Genomic DNA, 19,520 nt, shown 5'->3' with positions numbered 1-19,520 from the left:
GGCAGGCAGCCAATGTGTGTTTTTCTGTCAAGTGGACAGGTTGGCACTGGCTGACAGCTGGGGCTGGGGATCAGTGTTGTGCCTGGCCAGAGTCCCTGGATTTCCCTGCTGGCCACCAAATTGACCAGACACAGATGAGGATAAGCCCAAGTTCTCAGCTGTTGGCCCTTGGTACTGGGGGGGGGGGGCTCTCATTGCTGGGTCAAGTGGCTCCCCTGAGTGGAGAAACCAAAGCTCTGGTTGGCTGGTCTGGGAAGGGAGCCAAGACAGAAGGGCTGGTTATGTTCAACCAGCAGCAATAACATGCCTGCAGAAGTGGTTCTGGCCTTGGTGCTATTACCAAGGGAAGGAACTCCTTGGAGGTGTTGGGTAGAAGCACGCATCTGCTGGGAGCTTTGGGTGAAAATGAGGTTGCAGAGTTTGGACTCAGCTATCTTTAAGATAGGACTTTAAATGCAGTGTTGGAGACCTAATCCCAGGCTTCGAACATTCCACAGAAGTATTCTGCCACTGAGCTATACCGCCCTAGATTCAAGGTAAATGTTAATAAGAGACATATGAACCCAAATAACAAGGGTAAAGCAGCTTTGTTTTTGTTTTAATCATTTACTTGGTATTTCAAGACAGGGTTTGTGTAGCCCTGACTGTCCTGGAACTAGTTCTGTAGAGCTAGCTGGCTTTGAACTTTTGAGATCTGAATGCTCATATTGAAGGCATGGGCTGCTACTGCCTGGCCTGATTTTAACTTTTACAATGCTTTTTGATTTTTCCAGACAGAGTTTCTCTGTGCAACAGCTCTGGCTGTCCTGGAACTCACTTTGTAATCAAAGCTGTCCTCAAACTCACAGAGATTGGCCTGTCTTTGTCTCCCAAGGGACTAAAGGCCTATACCACCACGCCTGGTTTAACCATATTTTCTAATGTTTATTGAACATTTCTGAGGTGACAAGATTCTTTTGGCTTCTACTTTTTATCTCGTGTCTTTTCAATTTTTCATTTTCACCAACCAGCCAAGTGCTGGCAAGTGGGAATGATCTCATGGAGTGTGAACAGCAGCAGTCCCCTACCCAACTGTTTTTTTCTCAGCCTCCCTTACTATGCCTCTCTGCCTGGGGAGGAGGGTTTAACAAGCTGCTTTGTTAAGCTAGCAGGGGTGGTGTTCTTGGCCCAGGTGTGTTTTTTTATTTGGTGGCCTTTCTCATCATCCACTGACATTGATCATATCCAAGACTGGAAAGAAGTGGTATTTCTCATGGCAAAAACTGATCTAAACACATTTCTTTAGCGTTTGGTGGGTGTGTGTGTGTGTGTGTGTGTGTGTGTGTGTGTGTGTGTGTGTGTATGTATGTATGTGGGGTGATACTGGGTTTCTCTGTGTAGCCCTGACTGTCCTGGAACTCACTCTGTAGACCAGGCTGGCCTTGAACTCAGAGATCTGTCTGCCTCCTGAGTGCTGGGATTACAGGTGAATGCCACCACCACTCAGCTAAAATCAATTTTTTAAAAATAAAAGCAACAGAGTGCAGTTTGAAAGTTCCTGACAGTAACATGAGAAGGCCTTCATACCCACTTACGTACACTAACTGCACACAACATGGAAAGGTTTATCCATTACTGGACACTGATAGCTGTGTCTCTGCAAGAGTCACCTACCATTCTTACAACAGGGACCTTTTTCTAAAAGTCCTGAGCATAACAAATCTTTGCTTAAATGACTCCATGATCTCAAAAGAAGCAGCCTTAACCTTTGAATGGCTTAATCTAAACCCATTAGGACATCAGAAATTAAAGAATCTTGGATGTAATGATGGCTGTGGCAAATGCCACAAAGCAAACTACAGGATCTAGAGGAGATATCATGGGGCCCTTACCTTATTTGGATGCCAGACTGTGTGGCACCCCAAAGCCACAATGCACATGAAGCAGACCTCTGCTGCATTCACAAGCAGAGTGCACTGCAAATGGCTGTCTTCCATGGGTATGGAATGTCTGTTTGGGGAGGAAGTATTATCCAGACATTTTATCCTGGATAAAAGGTAAAAATAAATCCTTGTTAATCACAACTACTTTTCTACCTCCTCTTCCCTATCGAAATTATGGTGAAACACATTTTTAGCTATCATATCAACTGTAAATTCAGTGTGTTTCTTTGAAGGATGTAGACTTAAAGAATTCCATTATTATTGCCTCTAAACTGGCTGGTAACAAGGACTGAAAGATGGCTCAGTGGCAAAGAGCACATACTGCTTTTGAAGAGGACCTGCATTTGGTTCCTAGCACCCACATGGCAGCCCACAGCTAGTAATTCTAATCCAGGGTATCCAACACCCTCTTATGACCACCTCAGGCATTAGGGATGCACATGGTTGCACAGACATACATTCAAGCAAAACATACATAAACCTGAAAATTTTAACTGATAGCCATTATGTAATACTAATATGACACCCTACTTTAAAATTTTCCCAAAGCACAAAAAGGCGCATGAATCATAGAAGCACAGCTTCATGTAGTTTCCCAAGAAAAGCTTTATTTTCAGTACCCCCCACCCCAGGAATTATGAGATCTGTCTCATGGTGACTTTCCACACAGCCAGGTATGGTACTTAGAACAAGGTTGATACTGGGCTGTGCTTTTTGTTTGTTGGAACTAAATGTTGAGCACCAGTTCTCATGTGTGAAGCATTTGCAATAATACATGATACATTTAGGGATATTACCTGCATAACAAATACCATCCACAAACATCTGAAAAACAATTTTTTGAGACAGGTGACCCTGGATAGCCATTTACATTTGCTATGTAAAATAAGCTATGTTTGCACTCAGAGATATGCTTTCCTCTGAGTGCTGGGATTAAAGACATGTGCCAACAAGCCCAAATACTAATTTTTGAAACATGGTCTTATATACTCACCATGTTCTTCCACACTCTCTCTCCCAAGTGCTGAGATTACAGGTGTAAGCCAACATGACCAGGTTTTGTATATTTAAACGAATCTTTATATTTTGCGGTGTTTGGGACCTCCCACAGGCCTTCCATACATGCTAGGACAAAGTGCTCTACCACCGAGCTACATCCTCAACCCTTACAACGCAAAACAAAGATTGTTATGGGATGAACAATGCGAAAATAATACTTTGTGAAACTGGCCCCAGCTTATTCACCACCGTGAGACAGGGTCTCAATGTAACCTGGAGTGCTTTAGAACTCAAATAGCATAATCTGACCTCAAACTCGAGGACATTCTTCTGCCTCAGGCTTTTGTGTTTTCAAATTACTGGAATTACACGTGCCCCGGCTCATTTATTTAAATATCTCACATAATGTTTGTTAGGACCTTGTTTAGCAGTTAGATCTTAATTTTCTCATTTCAGTGTGGCTTTACCATTCTCGTTTAGGAACTGAAGGCCAAAAGAATATATGAACGGCTTTGACTATCATTTCAATGTCCGGAGCTCAGGATAATCAGTAGGGCTATCGCTGGAGGGTGTCCAGGGAAGAGACACCCAGCACCGCCAGCGGTACTCTAGGGCCCCTGGGTTGCGCGTAGCCCCTCCCCTTCGAACTCTACCTCTCTGTCGTCTCCACTTGACCTATCAGCGCACACTGGTTAACAGGAGGCGGTGGTGGGGCGGGGCCATCGGGGTTGGCAGTGTCTCCAACCACTGTTCCGAAGAGGTATAGAAATAGACAGCTACTTAGCCCAATGGCCGTGAAGTCCGAGGCTGACACTAGCCAATGAGACCAGGAGGCGGACTGGTCGTGTGTGGCAAGGACCCCAGAGATTGTTGTGGCGTCAGACGCGCAGAGTAGCGGTCTGTGTCTGCGGCTCGGTTGTTCGCTGCCGCCATGAGCTACACAGGTAGGCCCAGTAGGGTGAAGGGCGCGCTCCGGGCCGGGGCGGGACAAAGACGGACTGAGTCACGGCAGGCTCGCCCACCCCTCCGTGGCGTCGCGGTCACTGCCCTCTGCGGTCACAAAATGGCGCCTCAGGCCCTTCGCCTCGGGGTCGCATCCCTCAAGCCTCTGCTCCCAGGGACCTCAGCCGGGCATCCCGGACTCCTGGCTACTCGTTGTCTTGCTTGTGTCTTCCGTGACCCTAGGCCCCGAGCCTCGGCGTTAGGTCTCAGCTTCCATTGCCCACGTCTCTGGCTAGTGCCCCCACGGACCTCCACGTCCTAAGACGTCGCTTCTCAGGCCTGAGCTTTTGAGATCAGTCCGTTGTCTCGGCTGCTGTCGCCATTGCCTCCCCCGCACAGTTTCGGTGCAAAACGTCGCCGATTCTTACTCACGCCACTCCCCTCTTCATCTGGTCCAAAGCTGGGAGAAGCGCCAGGCCCCAGGAGCGAGATCAGTAAATACATGAAGGGTCTGAGCTATGTAGTGAGCTTTAGGGACTGAGCTTGAAACCTTGGCGAGGAATGACTATTTTCCATATGAATTCATTCAACTCACCGAAAAAAGGTCATGAGTAGGCACTGGGAATACTGGCAAAATTTCTTAAGCAGCTTATAGTCGAGGGCAGACAGTAGACCAATAAATGAGTGCTCACTGTATTCTTGGACCCTGGGTATCCTGAAGGGATCCAGCCATTGCATAGAGAGCTTGAGACCTCTGGGAAGAGATGAGGTTTAAGAAGACATGTAAGCGGAATAAGAGTGAAGATCGCTGGCCTAATAAACTGCTGATGTAAAACGTCCTGTACTGGAACAGCCTACCTCCTTAAATCTTGCTATAGGGAGATAAGTGGTATTTGAGCAAAGAGGAAGGTGGGTGATGAACGGGGTGAGGGGGTGTGGAATATGCTTGACTGTAAATCATTCCTGATTGAGTTGCCAAGGCTGCTTGGGTTTGCCTTGGCAGTGACCAATGAAACTTATCAGTCAGCGCCATAGAGCCATAGACAGTGCCTCCCACTTTCCTGTAGATATTTCAGGCTTGAATTCATGTGGTTGCTGGGTAACCCACATTCTGCTAGGAATGTTCAAGGCTTTGAATGGAACCTAAGCTTCTGTATAGGCCCCTTATGCCAGTCCTTGGTCAAAAGCTTTCGAAGAACCTTGGGTTTTCTAACAGTCATCCTTTAGGCCTGTGGTTCTCAACCAGGGTGATTCTGTGTTCTTCCCACCTCCCAGGGGGATATTTGACGATATCTAGGGTCCTGTTTTGTTGTTCGTCTTCGAGAGTGGAAGGGGCTGGTATGCAGTGCTACTGACATCTAGTGGATAAAGGGGAGGGCTGCTGCTCTGCAACCTGAAGTATGGCTTCCACCGCCTTTTTTTTTTTTTTTTTTGTGCTAAACATCTGAGGTTAAGTAGGAGTATTGGGAGGTTTTGCAGCAATATTAGTTAGAAAGGGAAATCATAAAGTAGAACTAATGCTTAATGTCTCTAGAATTAAGATGTAACTCTCTTCACCAGGTCTGATGAAGAATTGAAAACAGTTCTGCATTTAGAAACAGGGCTACTGAAGAACAAGAGGGTGAATGACTGTATCTTATCGGATAGCTTGATAATGGAATTAGTTCACTAAATGGCCAAGTTTTAATTTCAGCTCTAGGTTTTATAGGCTGTAACCCTGGGTTTTGTGGGCACTGAAGTAGCCAAGCTAATGAGATCATTGGTTTCCCCTTCCTCTCCTTAAACTCAAAAGCCAGCAGTAACTTTATAATATGGTTCTTCCCCTTTAAAGAAGCCATCCAGAAAGCTGGGATTTCTGTGGTACATTCTTATAATCCTAGCACTCCGAGAGATAGGAATGTAAATTCAAGATGGGCTACATTAACTCTATCAAAAACCCATAAAAGGTTACTAAATTCAATGACATTTTAAGACATTTTTGTGTGTTAAGAGTCTCACACTATAGCTCAGACTGGCTTTCCATCTTTTATAAAATGTAGCCCAGGCTAGCCTTGAGGTCATGATAATCCTCCTGCCTCATTTTCCTTTGTGTTGAATTAAGTCACTTTAGTATAACTTTGTGGTTAGGTCATGAAAGCTTTGAAGTATAGGCTATTATTATGTATATTATTATGTGTATGTGTGTGTGCCTATATGTGGGTATGTGCACATGTGTATGAATGCCCATAGAGGCCGGAAGAGCATGTCAGATCCTCTGGAGTTGGAGTTATAGGTGGTGATGAGCCGATATGGCTGGTGCTGTGAATTGAACTCAGTTCTTTGCAAAAGCAACACATTCAGCTTTGGAACCCATCTCTAGTATGAAGTGGGGAGGATGGGAACAGGAGAAAAAGAGCAGGAAAAAAATCTAGAATCAAGCCTTCAAACAAAGTCTGGCATGTACTGGTCTTTTTATAGAATACTTATCTCACAACTTCATTAGATTCAGAATGCCACAAGTGCTGTAGCTGGTGGTTCTAGCCTAGATTACATTTAGGGTGAGAGTTATCTGAAAGCTTGTCCCCACCTCCAATATGTCCCAAACTCCTGTATCTGACCAGTTAATTCTAGCTGTGGTCGTTTGCCATGTGGGTTGCTCTGTAGGGCCATCAGAAGAACCCTAACAACATGGCAGCTGTTTTTAAACAGACTAGAAAGATCTAAGATAGAACAATCCCAAAGGCTCAAAAGTCAATCATTTCTTCGTGACTTAGTGATCACACTAACTACCTCTGTTACTCCAGATTGGGGGTGGGGGAAGACTGTACCATTTCAGGAAGGCAGAATCCTTGCAGTTCATCTCAGAGGTTGGTTATCGGCATCCTCCATCCCTCTCTGAATTTGCACCTCAGGGTCTTCTGCATGCCCCTGACAAGTTCACACTCTGTGTATCTGTCTGTCTGTCTGTCTGTTAATAGGGGATACAGGTTTACCCCACCTGCCAGTCCCTTTCACTAGTTTTTTATTCAGGGAGAAGCTAAAGACTGTCTCATAAGTAAACACAAATCCTTTGCCCTGCAGTTTTCTTGCTGAACTCAGAATGTGTTTCATTAGTTACAGTATACTTAGCCTTGTACATCTGTAAGTTTTGTGTTTGTGGGTTCAGTCAATAGAGGACTGAAAACATTTGGTGGGGGTGGGGGGCAGGGGAGATGTATCTCTATTAACTATGTACAGACTGCTTGCCACTATGTTCTAAATGATACAAGCTCACAAGTTCTCCACCTGCTAGGTGTTACAGAGTGAATCTGAGGCCTGTCTGGGCAACTAAGTGAATATATCTCAAAATACAAAATAAATAAATAAATAAAAAGAGGACTAGAGGTACAGTGCAGTGATTGAGTGCTTACCTAATAAACAAACCATGGTGCATTCCTGTAATCCCAGCATTTGGGAGCTGGAGACTGGATAATTAAGGACTTGAGGTTATGTACCTAGACCCTACTGAACAAACCAAACAGGGCTAGAGATATGGCTCAGTAGTGGAGTCGAGGTCCCTGATTAGATCCCACTGCTGGGCAGCAGGAAATCCTGAAAAGAAACCACATTCCATAGCTCAAGCAGTGCAGTGAGACCTCAAAAATTACTGTATTACATAGAGCCTGGGAGCATTTTGATAGCAGTGCTGTTACAGACAGATTTGGGAGGGAGGGAAATTTAAAAAAAAAAAAAAAGGTGGAAAAGTTGGGATTGGTTACGTCATCCTGATTATTCTCTCTACGTCAACTCCCAATAAATATTTTTCATGTTTAGTGTTGTATATGCATGCATATGTGTACAGGTGTATGTGTGTAAACCAGAGGTCAACTTTTGTGTCATTTTTCTGGTCTCAGCTACCTTAGTTTGTTAGAGCAGGGTCTCATTAGCCAGGAACCTCCTGATGACTCTAAGCTGGCTGGTCAGCAAGCCCAAGGATTCACCTATGTTCACCCAGTTCTCAGAATTGTACCACCAGCCCTGCTTTCAGTGGCTTTGTTTTGCTTATTTAAATTCTTATTTTATTTATACGTGTCTTTGTGCATTTATGTGTTTGTGTGTGAGTATAGCACACATTTGTGTGATGGTGCCCCTTGAGACCAGAAAAGGACATTGGATCCCTTGGAGCTGGAGTTAACAGGTGGCTGTGAGCTGCCTGATGTGGATTCTCAGATCTGACTCTAGTCCTCATGACTAAGCAGCAGTTTCTCTTAACTCCTGAGACATCTGTCAAGCCCCTCCATGGGTTTGTTTGCTTGTTAAATGAATTAGTTTAATTTAGTGCATATGAACGTATGTCTATGCACCACTATTTGAATGCCTGGTCTTAAAGAGTGTGTCAAATCCATAAAACTGGAGTTACAGATGATTGTGAGTCACTCCATGGGTTCTGGGATTGGACCCCATCCTCTGGAGGAGCAGGCAGTATTTTTTTTTTTTTTTTTAATTTAGAAACATTTCAATCCCTGCTCCCTCTGGAGGAGCAGGCAGGAGTTCCCTCTCCCTTCCATCCCCCAACATAGCCCCTGTCCAGTCCCCAGGGAGGGTGAGGCCTTCTGTGGGGGATCATCAAAGTCTTGTCACATCATTTGGGGGGAGAGCCTAGGCCCTCCCCCGTGTATCTGGGCTGAGAGAGTATCCCTCCATGGGGAATGGGCTCCCAAAGTCCATTTGTGCAATAGGGATAAATACTGGTTCCACAGTTAAAGGCCCCATAGACTGCCCAGGCCTCCCAACTGATACCCACATTTAGAGCGCATGGTTCTGTCCAATGCTGGTTCCCCAGCTTTATGACTAGGGTCCATGTGCTCTCAATTGGTCAGGTCAGATGTTTCTATGGGTTTCTCCAGCATAGTCTTGACCCCCATTACTCATCCTTCCTCCCTCTCTACAACTGGATTCCGGGAGTTTGGCTAGTGTTTAGCTGTGGTGTCTGCTTCTGCTTCATCTACTGGATGAAGGCACTAAGATGGTATTTAAGGTAGCCATCAATCTCATTATCAGGGAAGGGCATTTAAAATAGCCTCTCCACTATTGCTTAAATTGTTAGTTGGGGTCATCCTTGTGAATCTCTGAACACTTCCCTAGTGCCCAATTTCTCCTTAAACCTATAATGGCTCCCTGCAGGCAGTATTCTTAACCACTGATCCATCTCTCCATTCGTTACAGTTATTAAATCATCAGTACTTGAAATTTAGGCATCTTGGGAAGGTCCTGGAGCCCTGGGGCGGAAATCTAATTGAACATAATCTCTTCAGGGAGGATAGCAAAGAGTCAGTCTCTGTATTTGTATTTTCTCCTTCCCCAAGGCCAGGCTCTGTTTCTCCCATGGAAAATAAAACTAAAGCTGAGTCCACAGTTTTCTTATTTGCAGCCCTTACAGTTGGATGTATTTGGAATTCTAGCTTGCAGAAGGAAGCTGGGGCCAGGGTGGTACCCTGTAATTAAATACACTAGTATTTACTAGTAAATACACTAGCTTAGTGACATAGTGTTGTCGTAGCATGCCAGAGGCCTGGGATCATCCCAAGGATCACAAAGTGAGAACCATATTAATTTTGTACCACATTCATACGCTATTCATTTTTCCATGTCTCTTTGGCCCCAGTGTGTGGTTGTTCACATTTGCAAAGGGCACTTGCTGTGTTCATGAAGTGCTAGGGATAGAAGTCTTAGGCATTGTAATCAATCAATTTATCCAACCTCATCCCCAGTTCTGAGAGTCCCTGATTTGCAGAACATTTTGGACTTGAAAAGTAGATACTTTTTAAGAACTTTGGACAGGGAAAGAGATCTCCCTATACTGGCTTTGATGAGGATGAAGTGAGATATTATGTAGCTAAAGCATCTAGCAAGGAAGCACTTGTTCAGAGTTCATTGTTGGCTATTGTAATTTGTGTGTGTGTGGGGGGGGGGGTATCTCACTCTGCATTCCACACTGCCTTGAATCATGGCATTCCTTCTGCCGCAGCCTCATGAGTGCTGGTACTTAGGCTTTAAGCCTTCCACTGAACAACTGTATAGGAATTTGTACCCAGATGGATTGGAGATGCTGTTATTGATTTTTGAGTTGTGGGCTTAGTGGTTTGTTTTGGTTTCGGCGTTTTTGTTTCTTTGGGTGTTTTGGTTTTGGTTTTGGTTTTTTTTTTTTTTTTTTTGAGACAATTTCTCTGTGTAACAGTCCCAGCTGTCCTGGAACTCGCTTTGTAGATCAGGCTGGCCTCGTCCTTACTGAGATCTGCCTGCTTCTGCCTCCCAAGTGCTGGGATTAAAGGCGTGCGTCACCATCTCCTGGCTCTTAATGGTTCTTAATCATTATCTCAGCACTAAGTGTGAAAAGATAATATCTTGTATTAGACAAGGCCTCCCTATGTAAGTAAGCATGCTTAGAACTCACAATCCTCCTGCCTCTGCTTTCCCAGAGTATAGGGTTACAGGTGTGCCATGTGCGGCTTCATAGTGACTCCTACAGAGTGGGTGAATGTCCCTTATCCAATTGCTGGGAACAAACAGTCTTTCAGATTTTTATTTTTATTTATTTATTTTGATTTTGGAATATCCCTAAACAATAAATCATTTATTAGCCACATGCACTCTGTACATGTAACCCAAAGGGTTTTGTTTTGGTTGGTTTTATTTTTGAAACAGGATCTTACTGTGTACACCTGACTGGCTTAGAACTTTTATGTAGACCAGGGGCCTTGAACTAAAAAAGATCCCTGTCTCTGCCTCCTGAGTGTTGAGATTACACATATGTTAGCACCACACCACACCCAGCTGCCTGAAGGTAGTTTTTATAAAATAATACTCATTTACTTGCATTTGGATTGCAACCTGTCATATAAGGTCAGGTCAGGTGTGGAATATTCCTCTTGTAGCCTCAAGTGGGCAGTTAGAAAGGTTTAAGTTTTGCTATCAGGTTATCTTCCTGTAATCCCATCACTCTGGAGACTGAAGACAGAGTGATGAGTTCAAGATCAGCTCCAAGTACATTCCCAGATCTCTCTTTAAAAAAACACCTAGGGGGCTAGAGATGGTTCAGTGGTTAAGAGCACTGGCTTTAATTTCTAGCACCCACATGTCAACTCACAACTGTCTGTAGCTCTAGTTCCAAGGGACCTGATGCCATCTAGCCACTACTCTTGTCATGCTCAGGGAAAATGACCCATACATAAAATAAATAATCTTTCAAAACAAAAAACAGAAAGTTTTGGGTTTTCGAGGCTTTAAACATTTTAGATTAGAGCTGGCTATGGTGGTACACACCTTTAATCCCAGCACTCATTAGGCTAGAAGAGCCTGATCTATAGAGCAAGTTTCAGGACAGCAAGGGCTACAACAAGAGAAATTCTGACTTGGGGGAAAATAATTACAAACAAACTAACCAAATTTAAGGTTAAATATGCTCATACTATGTATAGTATACTTAATTCCATATAAACATGCCAAACACAGGTAATTGTGTTTTAGCAATGAGGTCTAAATATAAAACTCAGAGATAGAATGCTTGCCTAACATGCTTGATATCCTGGGTTTCATCTTTAATAGCACACCAAGCTGATACATACTTTTTTTTATTATTATGTTTTTTTTTGGTTTTTTGTTTTTGTTTGTTTGTTTGTTTGTTTTTGTTTTTTGTTTTGTTTTTTGAGACAGATCTTACCGTGTAGCCCTGGCTGTCCTGTAACTCACTCTGTAGACCAGGCTAGCCTCAAACTCAAAGATCCATCTGGTGAGATAAAAAGTGTGCACTACCACTGCCCTGCTGATATACACTTTTGTTTGTTTTTTAAGGCAGGATCTCGTGTAGTCAACCCTGGTCTTAAACATCTAATGGTTCTGGTTCTTACTCTTTTTTTTTTTTTTTTTTTTTTTTTTTTTTTTTTAATGTACACTGGTTTGAGGGTGTCAGACTCCCTGGAACTGAGTTATAGACAGGTGTGAGCTGCCATGTTGGTGCTGGGCATTGAACCCAGGTCCTCTGGAATGGCAGCCCGTGCTCTTACCCACTGAACCATCTTGCCAGCCCCAATCCTTCCTCTAAAGTGTCAGGTTAACAAATGTGTTCCACCATGTCAGGCGGTACACACTTCTGCATATGGGAGAAACTAAAATTATAAGCCAGGTATGGCGACTTACGCTTGTGATAGCTGGTGCCTATGCAGCTGAAAGAGAAATATTGTGAATTTGAGCCAGTCTGAGGTACAGAGTGAGACCCTATCTCAAAAAACAAAATAGCCAGACAAAGGCAGAGTTTTTGACATTAATATAATTTTAAAATTAACCTCATTTTTATTTGAGATGGGAGTACTTTTTGTTTTTGTTTTTCAGACAGGATTTCTCTGTATAGCTTTGGGGACTATCCTGGAACTATCTCTGTAGACCAGGCTAGCCTTGAACTCACAGAGATCCGCCTGCCTCTGCCTCCTGAGTGCTGGGGCTAAAGGTGTGTGCCACCAACGCCCAGCTAGAAGTAGCTTTTTTACAGTAATGCGTTTTCCTTCTGTAACAGAATAATTTGAGTACTTATTCACCACAGTAGACTAGTAACTTAAATGTTTACACATTTTTAGTAGTCCTTGTAGCAAGTTAAACATGACTGCCTTTCCACTGGTTATGTTCAGAGATTTAATTAAAGTATGGAATCTACAGATTTTAGAGGTTTCTCATCTGAAGGAAGACCTGCCTGCTAGTCTCTATTGAAATGTTGTCTTAATTGCTTTCCTATGGCTGGTTTTGGGGGAAATTAACCACCTCGTGCATATGTTTAGGTTTTGTCCAAGGATCCGAAACCACTTTGCAATCGACATACTCTGACACCAGTGCCCAGCCCACCTGTGATTATGGTAAGTGTGGCCCTGGTGGGAACCAGAGTGTTCTGTCCTTGCTTGGTTGCTTTTGGTTTTGTCCTCACCCTGTCTTTCTTAATTAAGCCCAGACTGATAAATGGAATTGAGGTCCAATTGAATAGCTTGTGCTTCTTTGGGGCAATTTGTAAATGATAGCTGTATTCCTGAGCAAGCTAACCTGTAAAACATTGACTTGTTTGACTTTTTCACATTTTGTAGAATTAATATGGTTCTTGACCAAAGATTCAGCTTCAGTATACCTGCCTTGAGGATCTGGAAAGAAGCCAAAGTCTAGCAGTTTTTCACATTGGAACATATGACATTGTTGTCTACAAAGTTTTCAGTAGAGAGCAATACATTGAGATACAAAATTTTGTAAAAAAAAAAAAAAAAAAAAAAAATAGTGCTTTGAGAAAACATGAGTTTGTGTTCAGTACATTCAGAGCCGTTCTGTGCATTCTGCTGAATACAACTGGAAAAGGTTGATGGGGGAGAGGCCAAGCTGTTTCTTCAGCCCCCCCCTGCCTCCCCAACTCAGGGTTTTGGCAGTAGCCTGCCATGGAAGAGACTTCCATGTGCCACTATCTAGCTGCATCTCAAAGACTGCAGCTAGGCTAGCTAAGCCAGTGGACACACAATTGATAATCAACTGTGAATATGCAGAAGTAGCCGCCCAGTGAGTGCCACAGGGGCTGCTCTGTTGCCTGTGCAGCCCAGAACTGAGAAGACTGGTCTCAGGAGTCTGTTCTCTTTCACCACTTGGTTCCTCCTGAGACATCTCTCTGGCCAGTTTCCCTCCCTCCCTTTCCCTTTTCTTTGCACTTATTTATATGTATGTGCTACTGCCTGCATGTGAAGGTCAGAGGAGACAACTTACAGGAATAGGTTTTCTTCTACCTTTGTGTGGCTTCCAGAATGAAACTCAGGTCAGTCTGTTGAATTGCCTTTGTATCCATTGGAAATCAATTATCTATTACTGTTTTGAAGTCTGTTTTCTTTCAGTGGCCTAGTCTATGTTAATTATTGGATGATATGTCTTGAAATCTATTAAGTCTTAAGTTCCATGGATTTGTCCTTTTATTTTATCTTTTTGCCAGTTTTCTTTTTTAGATTTATTTGTGTTTATTTTATGTGTATGGGTGTTTTGCCTACATGTATGTCTGTGTACCATATGTGTGCAGTGCCCATGGAAGGAAGGCATCAGATCCTGTAGAAATGGACAGATGGTTATTAGTTAACTGTGTGGATGCTGATAGGGTCCTATGTAAGAGCAGCAAGTGTTCTTAACTGCTGAGTTATCAATTCAACCCCTGGATTTATTCCTTCTTTTCTTTTCTCTGGTTTTTTATTTGTTTGATACGGGATTCTGGGGGTCTCACTGTGTAGCCTTGGCTGGCATGGAACTCACAGGATCTGCCTGCTTCTGCCTCCTGAGTACTAAGATAAAGGTTTGTGCCACCTTTCTTGTCTTCTTTGGGTTTTTCAAGACAGGGTTTCTCTGTGTAGTCCTGGCTGTCCTGGAAGTCACTATATAGACCAGGCTAGCTTCAAACTCAGAGATCCACCTGCCTCTGCCTCCCAAGTGCAGGGATTAAAGGCGTTCACTACTACATCTGGCATTTCTGACTTTTTTGTTTGTTGGTTTGTTTTTTGAGACAGGGTTTCTCTGTGTAGCTTTGGAGACTGTCCTGGAACTGGCTCTGTAGACCAGGCTGGATTTGAACTCACAGAGATTCGCCTGCCTCTGCCTCCCGAGTGCTGGGACTAAAGGAATGTGCCACCAACACCCAGCCATTTCTTACTTTTTAAAAAAATATAGTCTTGCTTATAATTTGCTTGCTTCTGTGCATAAAATTTTTTAATTATTGCATCATTTTTTATCAAAGTAAATTCTGAAGAGATTTTGGTTTTGTTTTGAGGCAAGGTCTCACTCTACAATCCTGTCTGGATTGGAACTTGCTATGTATGTAGCCCAGGCTTGCCTTAAACTCACAGATTTGCCTGCTTCTGCCTAGTAAGATTAAAGGCATTAATTTCTTTTCATTTTTTTAAAATTTCATTTATATGAATGTTTTGCCTATATGTATATCTATCTATCTGTGCATTGCTTATGTGCCTGCTGCCCTCAGAAGCTAGGAGAGGACATTGACTACCCTAGTACTGGAATTACAGCATGGATTCTGTGTTGATATCTGTGTATTAGTTAGCATTCAGGAGTAATTGACTGTGTGTGTGTATATGTGTGATGTGTACACATATTAAAAGGAGGTTTATTAGAGGATCTTAAGGCTGTGGTCCAGGTAATCCAACAGTGGTTGTCTCCTGATGGAAAGGCTAAGAATCTGGTAGTGTCTACAAGGCTAGATGTCTCAGCAGTTTTCATCTGGTGCTGGAGTCCTGGAGGATTCCTGGGAAACTGCTGGTGTCCCTCATCTGCATTGGAGTCCTGAAGAAGAAGAAGAATAAGGGTCTCAAACAATCGAAGGAGTGTCTCAGCAATAGGATAGATGAACCCACCAGTGAGAGTGAGGGCAAGCAGACAGAAAGCAAAAGCTTTCTTCCATGTCCTTTTATGTGGCTGCCACCACAAGGTGTGGCTTAGAATTTGGGTAGGTTCTGCCCTCAAGGTGTGTACCACCACCGCCTGGCTCTTCAAATACATACTTTTTGTACAGTAGTTTGTAATGTTTATTCATTCATTAAGTCAGTTACCAGTCATTTGTTATTTTGTAATGCAGGATAAAATTCTATCTCTGAGTTTTTGGTATGTTTATGTACAAGGCTTCTCAGGGCCTTGCACATGGTATGCCAACACTGTGACCTGTGGTCTCTGAGGCACTGTGAGCTCTTCTCTTCCTCCAGTTATTATTGATCCAGGAGTAGGGAAATCATCTTCTAAGTCTGTAGGGAAGGAGTGTAGATGCCAAATTTATTACCTAAGAGTGTTAGAAAAAGAAGGCTCCTTAAACACCATGTACCAGAGCCTCAGAAGGCTGAGAATCAGGGCAGGGAGTGGTCAGGTATGTCTGTGTGGTATTGTTCAGTATATAGCACCTTGGAAAGTTGAGTTCAGGTACTCAACTATACTTTGAATTGAATTGTATTAAGCTGAAGTTCATGTTGTACTAGAAGCTACTGTAGAAATAATTGCCTCCTTTGCATTTTGTAGGATATGGAACTTGGAACTCTGGGACAAATAGAGGCAAGTATCTGGCCATACTTAACTCCTTTGAACTGTACCAGTTATGTTTTTCTAACTGCCCATGTGGTCAATCAGGGTTTAGGTGGGTGTCTCCAGGGCTGGCACAGAAAGTCCTTAAAATGAGAAGGGCCTGCCCAGCCTCAAATGGCTAAGAGTTCCTTGTTGGCTGAGTTTTCCTCTCCCACCAGCAGCTCCCAAATAATAAATTATAAATTTTTGACCAATATCTTAAGCTTGTTGCTAGTTAACTCTTACATTTAAATTAATCCATATTTCTTATCTATGCTTTGTCATATGGCTTGCTCCCTTTTCTCAGTATGGCATGCCCATCTTGCTTCTCTCTCTCTCTCTGTCTGCTGGTGACTCCAGATTCTGCCTTTCCTCTCCCCAGCATCATTAGTCTCTGGTCTTCCCACCTAACCTCCTCCTGCCAGTGAACTCTTCTATTAGCCAATGGAAGTAATACATATTCCTAGTCTACCAAAAGATTGTTACATAGAAGTTCCCTTAGATTGTTGTTGTTGTTTTTTTTTTTTTTTTTTTTTTTTTTTTTTTTTTTACCAAAAACAGCTTTTTTCTCTCTCTCTCTCTGTTTGTCTCTGTCTGCTTCCTCCTCCCTTCTCCCCACCTCTGCTATCTCTGCCCCTCTATCTTCCTAACTGCAGGCTACGAGAACTATGGTTATGGCTATGGCTATGGCCAGGATAACACCACCAACTATGGGTATGGTATGGCCACTTCACACTCTTGGGAAATGGCTAGCTCTGACACAAATGCAAACCCTAGTGCCTCGGGTAGCGCCAGTGCCGATTCCGTTTTATCCAGAATTAACCAGCGCTTAGATATGATGCCGCACTTGGAGACAGACATGATACAAGGAGGTGTGTACGGCTCAGGTGGAGAAAGGTGAGTTGGGATGCTGTTAGAGGCTAAGGCTCTTCAGGGTTGACACTTCGTCTGCTGGAAATCTTTCCTAAATGCTCCTTGGTGTCTGCTTTATCTCTCCTTGCTCTGTGCTTCCCAGATGCTGTGTTCCTAATAACCTCCCTGCTAACACCCCCCCCATGGCTACCTCCCCTGTGTTCAGGGGTATGAGCAGATCCCAGTTGTCTTGACTATACCCACAGAATGGCTTCTCAAGAGTAGAGTAGCTAATGTCTCCCTTCATGACAGCTAGATATTCAATCTAGATTTTGTGTCTTGCACAGTACCAGGGCAGTGCAAATTAGGTTTGGTTAGAAGGGTGAGATAAGCCTTTGGAGCTAACCACTGGGAACCAGGTCATCTCCACCCAAGAGATTAGGCAGAGGAGTACTTAATGGTGCCTTATAAATGTGTACTTGTTGAAAGCATCCCTGGGGAAAACTTTTGTTCTGGTTTTGTAGATAGAGCTACTAAAGTGCAAGCGGGTCACACCTTTTGCCTAAATTTAAGTCAGTGGTAGGACTTTACCTCACCCTCAGGTCTGTCCCACTGTAGAGGATCTCCCATGTGTTGTCATTGGCTGAATTGGTTTTGGTTTTGTTTAGGAGTACTTGTGCATAGTAAGAGGGCACATATATATTTCTAGCATAGGACAAAGGGAAGCTGGATAGCTTCAAATGATAGGTGGAGGAGACCAGACAGTGAGGAGGGACTGGGCTGGTCACTGGGAGGACCAAATAAAGCCCCAGGGCTCCTATGGAAGAGCAAGAGACACTGGAGCTTGCAGTGGTGCCTAGGATAAATGGAAGGTGCCTTATCTTCTGCAATTGTTGATGGTTCCCAGTGAGGCTTGCAGAAGAAAGTGCAGAGAGAGCCCCATACCTGTGAGGTGTGAGGGAAAAGAACCTAAGCATAGGCTATAGCTGAGGGTAAACCATCTCTGTCCTAGGCAGGTGGTGCAGCCTCCTTACTAGGTGCTGTGTTGAGTATTTTGTTTGCCTGTTTTCTGTTCTGGGGATAGAACCCCAGCCTTGAAGCTGGGCAAGTACTCCATAGCTGAACTACAAACCCAGCCATTTCTGACCCCTTGGTAAGCTCATAATATCTCTGGAGAAATGTTCCACTTGTTCTGGGTAGAAGAGCTTTTCAGGATTTACCGGTACCCCCAACCATCAAAGGTGAAAGCCCAGTGTTCTCACGGGTATAGAAAAAGCATTTGCTATGCTTGGCTCTGCTCGTAAGGAACAGCCTTGGCCATTGTAATTACCACATACTAAACACTCTGGAAAGACTGTGGAGGCAGCCTTGCCCCTCAATTGGGTAAGGGCTATCTGTCACTCCTTAGGGTCCCCAAGCAAGTGCATGGCGATGTTCAAGTTCCCTATGAGGAGCTCTTGCTGCCGCTGATGATCTATTCTATGGCCTTTCTGAACAACAGTAAACCTATCTTTTAGGATTTTCTGTTCCAGGGCTAAGACTGGGAGTAACTGAGCAGGACAGGACAGAAGCAGTAGGCTGGGACAGTTGGAGTCAAGGAACTCCAAGGGGCTCTCCCTGATGCTTGTCATGTGTCTCCACAGATATGACTCCTATGAGGCCTGTGACTCAAGGGCCATCCTGAGTGAACGAGACCTCTACAGGTCGGGCTATGACTATGGCGAGCTTGATCCTGAAATGGAAATGGCCTATGAGGGCCAATATGATGCCTACCGTGACCAGTTTCGAATGCGTGGAGGAGATACATTTGGTCCAAGGGCTCAGGGCTGGGCCCGGGATGCCCGGAGTGGACGGCCAATGGCCTCGGGCTATGGGCGCATGTGGGAAGACCCCATGGGGGCCCGGGGCCAGTGCATGCCTGGTGCCTCCCGGCTGCCTTCCCTCTTCTCCCAGAACATCATCCCCGAGTATGGCATGTTCCAGGGCATGCGTGGTGGGGGTGCCTTCTCTGGTGGCTCCCGATTTGGCTTCGGATTTGGCAATGGCATGAAGCAGATGAGGCGGACCTGGAAGACCTGGAGCACAGCTGACTTCCGGGTGAGTAAGCTGGTGCACCTCTCCTGACTCTTGCTGGGGTATAGCTATCACCTCTAATTTGGCTCCTTCTTTCTGACCCAGACCAAAAAGAAGAAGAGAAAGCAGGGTGGCAGTCCTGATGAGCCAGACAGCAAAGCCACCAGAACAGACTGCTCAGACAACAGTGACTCAGACAATGGTAAATTGGGCAGCCTGGGGTCCTGTTCCCTGCCCCTCGCCCCCAAGGGGCTCCTGGATGGGGCTTGACGCTTCTCCCCTTGCAGATGAAGGCACCGAGGGGGAAACTGCAGAGGGTACTGAAAGTGCTGAGGCTATGGAGAAAGGCTCCCGAGCAGTAAGTAACCCTGGACCCCAGGCTCTTGCTCTCTGCAGGTGGGGTCTAGGAAGATGGAGCTGGCTTGAAGAAGCACAGGCTTTGCGGCAGGGGTCACAGACAATGTGGTGTCACCTGTATGCAAGGGTGGTGAGTGGCCAGCACAAGGAGACTGTGTATGTAGGGGAAAGCACAGACCACTTCACTAGCAATGTGTTTCTTTGGGAGAGATGAGAATATGTAGGCCTCTGTACAGCAGATGGTAGGAAGGGGGTGATGCCCTCAGTCCTGACCCTTCATCCTTTAGAGCCAGTATAGGT

At 44.4% G+C, this 19,520-nt stretch overlaps 1 protein-coding gene across 3 annotated transcripts in view; it reads left to right on the top strand.

Annotated features, from left to right (window-relative positions):
* Positions 1-3,646: 3,646 nt before the first annotated feature.
* Positions 3,647-19,520, top strand: part of Akap8l (A-kinase anchoring protein 8 like) — a 32,365-nt gene continuing 16,491 nt past the window's right edge. The window contains exons 1-8 of one of the 3 annotated variants that reach the window (XM_051177505.1): positions 3,647-3,865; positions 12,650-12,724; positions 15,897-15,929; positions 16,595-16,652; positions 16,755-16,835; positions 18,434-18,887; positions 18,969-19,065; positions 19,151-19,221. In XM_051177505.1, the coding sequence (XP_051033462.1) occupies positions 3,853-3,865; positions 12,650-12,724; positions 15,897-15,929; positions 16,595-16,652; positions 16,755-16,835; positions 18,434-18,887; positions 18,969-19,065; positions 19,151-19,221 (882 nt within the window). In that variant the 5' untranslated portion in view covers positions 3,647-3,852. Of the gene's footprint in view, positions 3,866-12,649; positions 12,725-15,896; positions 15,930-16,594; positions 16,836-18,433; positions 18,888-18,968; positions 19,066-19,150; positions 19,222-19,520 lie in introns of all 3 variants that reach the window. The other 2 variants (XM_051177506.1, XM_051177504.1) reach the window with 2 other exon arrangements.

This window comes from Phodopus roborovskii, unplaced genomic scaffold (assembly GCF_943737965.1).
Source record: "Phodopus roborovskii unplaced genomic scaffold, PHOROB, whole genome shotgun sequence".
Lineage (NCBI taxonomy): Eukaryota > Metazoa > Chordata > Mammalia > Rodentia > Cricetidae > Phodopus > Phodopus roborovskii.
Note: the sequence above shows the minus strand (reverse complement) of the source record. Positions and strands in the feature narration are given on the sequence as shown.